Genomic DNA, 5370 nt, shown 5'->3' with positions numbered 1-5370 from the left:
CGGCGCCGGGCCTTCCAGTCCCCGCGCGCCCGTACTCCCTTCCCGGGGCAGGGAGGCGGCGGCGGTGCAGCCCGGCTTGGCTGCGGTCCGGCGGCCCTGCGGTGGCGGCCGGCGGCCGGCATGGTGACGGCTCCGCTCCTTGGCGGCGGGGCGGCGTGGTGGTGCCGGGTGGCCGTCGACGCGCCCCCGGCCCAGATCCGGGCACGTCGGGCCCCATCTGGGGCCCTGGGGGCCGGCCCCCCGGCATGGTCTCGTTGTCTGCAGCGCGGTGAGGAGGAGGAGCGGCTCGGACTTGGGGCGTCGGCGTCGATGGCGTGCCGGCAGCAGCGCGAAGGCGGGAGCTTTACGGGCCCACAAGGGCTCGGCCGGGCCTGTGGGCCTACGGGCCTGGTGTGCTCCTGCTATTGCGTCCGGACGGCTACTGTCGCTGACGGTGGAGGTGGGGCCCTCCCGCGTGCCGATGGTGCTGATGCCCTAGTCCCGGCTCTGATTCTTCGTCGTGCTGTTCTCACTTCGCGGTGCCGTGGTGAGACGGCGTGGAGGCCTCATGACTGCGTTGGCGTAGGGTGGTGGTTGGTTTGGTGGCGGGATCCGGAGCGCCCGAGGTGCGGGTTGGGATCGGGGGAAACCCCTGTCGGCGTGGCCGACCCCGGCGCGGTGGCGCCTGTGGGTGCCGCCTGACCTTCCGGGAGGGCGTCGAGGGCTACTCTTCCTATCGCCTCGTCGTGTACCGGGGGAAACCCTTGGCAGCAGCGTCGTCATCGTCGCGATCCTTCTTGGAGGTGTTGATTGGTGCCGGCGCTTCGGAGTCTTGGAGCCTAGTGGATAAGACCGGTGGGCCTAGCGATCGCGAGGCTTCTTCGTTTTTTGTTGATCCGCCGTTGTCGGCATTTGTTTCTTTTGCTCTTTCTCTATTGTTTCTTTTGGGCGTGACTGTGCTGCTTCCGCCCCAGCACCTATCCTAGCACCTATCCTGTATGATCCGGTTGGTTGCTTTGTATACAAAGCGGGGGGAAACCCTTTTTCAAAAAAAAAAATTGCCACTCAACCGAACCTCACATAGTCAGCCCAAATGTCCGGGCTAACCGGCACTCCGCAAACCCAGCCCATATCTGGAACGGATCTGCAGTGGACCGGACATGTCCGGACCCGTCCGCCAAGTCGGATCCAGCCCACGCTGAACCACCTTGTCCCCACAAATACCCAACCTAGACCAAACCCTAGTCAAAGTCCTTGCTCTTCTCGACCGCTCCGTCTTCACTGCCCCTCTCCTCCCCTCTCGTCCCCTCCCCTCCACCCTGGCCTGCTCCAGCAGCAGATCCAGCAAGGAATCCGACCCAATCGACTGGGCGGCACTCGTCAAGAAGGACTCCAGCTCCTCCGCCCCAGACGACGGAAGTCGCGCTTCGCATTGCCCTTCACCGGTCGCGGATGGACAGGGGCGGGAGCTCAAGTTCCGCAGCCTTCATGGTTTTGGGCTTTTGGCACCCTACAACCACAATTGCTATTCACATCCCACTGATTCAGTCTACAATAAAATAGTAACAACATAACCAAATATCAATACATGATTGTATGAACAGAGTAAAAATGATGATAAAGAAATATGACACTACAATTTCCCAAAAGGTCAAACCAATGCACTACAGTGGGTGTCCTGTGCAAAATGAAACTAGAAACCAGGGAGAGGGAAGGCATAACAAAAGGGAGAGGCTGAGTCCAGCCATCTCCCAGTGAGAGGCTTGCTTTATTCTCCTGTTGTTTTGTTAGCAAGTCTAGAACTGGCTCATAAAGTTTACAAGCATGTAGAAAAATGAATATTTTTATGTTGTTCTTTATTGGGATTTTTTTCATTTTAAAAGCTGCTGGTAGGGAATCCAGTTCACCCTTGATATGAGTCAAACGGCACATTTTCATCAACCAAGTTTATCCCCTGTGATATCAGCCAAAACAAATGCAGATCAAACCGAACTGGAGATTGCTTCAACTGGCTGGACAGTACTTCATGCTCTAACAATGCCGGCCTGTGCAGCGACCAATCTCTTTAGTCACTAATGCACGAGAAATAAGAAAAAGATCAGCACATATTAACTTCACAATGAGGAAAATTGTGCCTGAATAATTGAAGTAGGGTCATTCCAACAAATTCAGCAATATTAGGTAAAATTGCATCTGGATGAGCAAAAAAAGCATACATGGAGGAGAAGGATAAAAAGAAAGTATTGAGCCCGTCTTGACGGATGGCTCAGAATTATTCAGATTTGTAATAATAAAGATGGGACACTGACCATGTTGAGGCAGGCTTCACTTCCAACTGTATCCATCATTCCTGTCCATGGTAACCATATGTGACAAAAACTAACAATGTCACTCACAAGTCAGAGCAATTCAGCTCATCATCTTCTATGAGAATAATTCATTCATATACTACATGCACTGGGATTAAAGAACGAAGCTGTTCAGAGTATGCGTCCCTTTTTTCACTGAAGCTTCATAGTAGATAATAGTTTGTCCAGGAGTCAACTTCATATATTGATACAGGCAGCAAAGGATCCACCACAAAGAAATCCTCCTTTTTCTGAAAAAATAAAGAGAGCAAGAATAGATGGCTCAGGTACTGCAGCTTCTAACAATATAATGTAAAATAGTACTTCGATAAGAGAAAATACATGAAAGACAACTTGGAGTTTGAACCTTCAGAAGCTGCCAGCTGTAAAACTGCATTACGCCTTTGTGATATGTTGCAATTCTGACCTCCTCATGTATTTTATTGTATAAATAACTTGTAAATCAAGATATGTGAATGTAAATATCCAGAAGGTTTATCCTCCGGCAAAACCAAAATCTGACTCTAACAAAAAGTCAAAAAACATTGAAATAGAGCAAGTAGCGGAGATATCATTCTCGCAACCTTGTTTTCCTTTTTTCTTTAAAAAGGCATCATCCTAGCATGAAGTTGATCTTCGACTACTGTTATCTTTCGCAACGGTTCTATATATAGAATGCATGTCAACCCTTATGGCAAGGTGATATGATACAGTAAAATCATTACTTTACCCATACAACATTCACTCAGGTTAAATTATACACCACAAATATTCCAAACAGGATGCTCCCAGCCTGAGTTCAAACATATACCCACAACACAAAGTGCACATACAAACAGTTTTACAAAAGTTCACCCAATCAGGGTCCAAAAGCCAACAATAAACAAACACGAGACCAGAACCTTAATAAGATTTGCATTTGAAGTAGTTGGGGAAACCCGGCCCAGGTGGCTTGAGGATTACCATGACGCACTAGCCATTACGCTTCTGCTCCACCAGCACCCCCATCATTGTTCACATGAGCAAGAATTCGTCGCGCCGATGGGCCTGGTAATCATATAGTTATAGAAGAAAGTATATAAACCTTCACATCTATGATATGGTATAATAAATTACTCAAAATAGGATGACAAATTTTATGAGGAATAATTAAATTATGACAGAAAAAATACAACCAATAATTCCATGCATGGATCAACAAAGGGGGGAAATATCACATCAATGGTATCCATGAAATTACCATGCACGAAAAAAAAGGATCGATGTGACTCCTTCAATGTTAAGATAAGTAAATTACCTGCGTTATAGAAACTGGCGAATGGATAATAGAAATTTTGGAGAAGGTGTCCATGAAGCCTGTTGCATTGCATTGTCTCAAGTTGGACTGTAAAGACACGGATGCACGTCCCTTTGAACACTGATATAAGAATCGCATTAGCATCCTCGGCATACCCGATAAGTAGTGAATCCCAAGCCGCCCACGAAGATGTCAGATCAACGAAGTTGTCCATGACAACGGTCTTGCGCAGCACCCATGTCGCAACACCGTGAGAATCGATGTTGCGGTTCCACATTTCGATGGTAGGGTACAACAATATGGTGAGGCCAACAGTGCCATCCTCCCCTGGGATGATCTGGCTGTTGCAGGTGCTGATATTCGCACGGGGAGGGCTTGTAATCAGAGCTAGGCTCTGGCTTTCCAGATTTAACTCTAGAAAGCTATACGGAGGCTTTGTCAGCCAACAGTAGAGGCGGCTGCCGACCACGGTGACGGGGTCACTGGTAAGATGACATGGCTCAGCAGTGGAGATGATGTCTCCCCATGTGCCGGTCGCAAAGGAGTAGACGCGGGCCTCAACTCTGGCGCGGGCCTCATCTACCAGGACCAGCTGCTCGCCGTCAGAGAGCAGAGCTCCGTTGGCGCTTTGCCCGCCGTCGACCAGATCCGGTGGGAATGACACGCGGTGGCGGTCACCGGAGATAGGGTCGCAGATGAGGAACTCGCGCAGCGTCCAGTTCATGATGAGGACGCGGCCCTGGCGGCACCCGAGCACGCGCCAGGTGTCCCACCCGGTGCAGACCTGGATGGAGAAGCGCTCCGCGGGGATGCTGCGGACTGCAGGGATGAACTTGAGAGAGGTCAGGTGCTTATCGAAGACGCCTAGGACCGGGGGTCTCCCGTGGTGGTCGCGCCAGCGGCGCCGGAAGGAGGCGGAGGCGGCGAGGCGACCCCACGGCTTGCAGACAAGCGATGCGAGCGGGAGGGAGGATAGCTCCGGGGAGAGGCGGACGAGGACCTCGCTGAGGACGTTGTCGTCCTCCAGCGGCGCCGCCGCAACCGCCGGCGAAACGCGGTGGCCGCGGCCGGTGGTCATCTCGCCGCCGACGCCGCCCTTGTGTCGAGCCTATTTTCTAGGGTTTTCCAGTGGATGGAGTGGGGAAAAGAGCAGGAAGCAGCCGGACTCTTTTTCTTTCCTGTAGGAAGTAAGGTCCGTTTGGGCTGTGGACGTACAAGGAAAAAAGCCATTTTAGCCCAAGATAAGAAACTGATATATTAGTAGCAATTCGAATGTATATATATTATGGAGTAGAAGCAAGCGATGATTATTATGGAAAATCTACGGACGAAGTGCTTTGCGAGTGAACACACCTCTGTCGTCAATATGAGGAATGGAGGTCGCAAAATGGTGGGAAAGAAATAGTTTGTTCGAGTAAGAAGGGGAATGGGGCGAGCCCATGACTACCATGTTGTATGCCTAGGGCGAGCCGGGGGACTCATGCTGCTACCACACTCAGGTCTCCCCTTCTTGCTTCCTCTGACTATCGTCCCTGCCAGCCTCTGTTCCACCGCGGCGGGCCTGCGTCAAAGGTTGTGGGAGGCGTTCTTTGGTGGTGCAAGTGGCTGGTTGGTGAGTGGTTTCAATCCTTATATCCGGCCAATAATAGCCTTGATTTTGGCTAGTGTCGAGCATCGACAACCCTCTGATGTTGCTGACAACCTTCTACTGGTGGGAGTTTCGAGGATCTGACTTGCCTCACCGTG

At 51.2% G+C, this 5370-nt stretch overlaps 1 protein-coding gene across 1 annotated transcript; it reads right to left on the bottom strand.

The window, feature by feature from the left end:
* Positions 1 to 3121: 3121 nt before the first annotated feature.
* LOC119315482 lies at positions 3122 to 4702 on the bottom strand. Its single transcript, XM_037590098.1, has 2 exons — positions 3625 to 4702; positions 3122 to 3374 (listed from the first exon to the last, which is right to left on the bottom strand). Exons 1-2 carry the CDS (start codon positions 4700 to 4702, stop codon positions 3307 to 3309), a joined length of 1146 nt encoding a protein of 381 aa, XP_037445995.1. The 3' UTR covers positions 3122 to 3306.
* Between the last annotated feature and the right edge of the window lie 668 nt (positions 4703 to 5370).

Source organism: Triticum dicoccoides, chromosome 6A, assembly GCF_002162155.2.
Source record: "Triticum dicoccoides isolate Atlit2015 ecotype Zavitan chromosome 6A, WEW_v2.0, whole genome shotgun sequence".
Lineage (NCBI taxonomy): Eukaryota > Viridiplantae > Streptophyta > Magnoliopsida > Poales > Poaceae > Triticum > Triticum dicoccoides.
The sequence above is the reverse complement of the archived record's forward strand: the minus strand, read 5'-3'. Positions and strand labels throughout refer to the sequence as shown.

Excerpts from the sequence above, each read along its gene's own strand:
- LOC119315482 (XM_037590098.1), bottom strand. The coding sequence starts at position 4,702 with ATGACCACCGGCCGCGGCCACCGCGTTTCGCCGGCGGTTGCGGCGGCG. Across the intron at positions 3,375-3,624 it reads CGCCAGTTTCTATAACGCAG|GCCCATCGGCGCGACGAATT; the intron begins GTAATTTACTTA and ends TATGATTACCAG.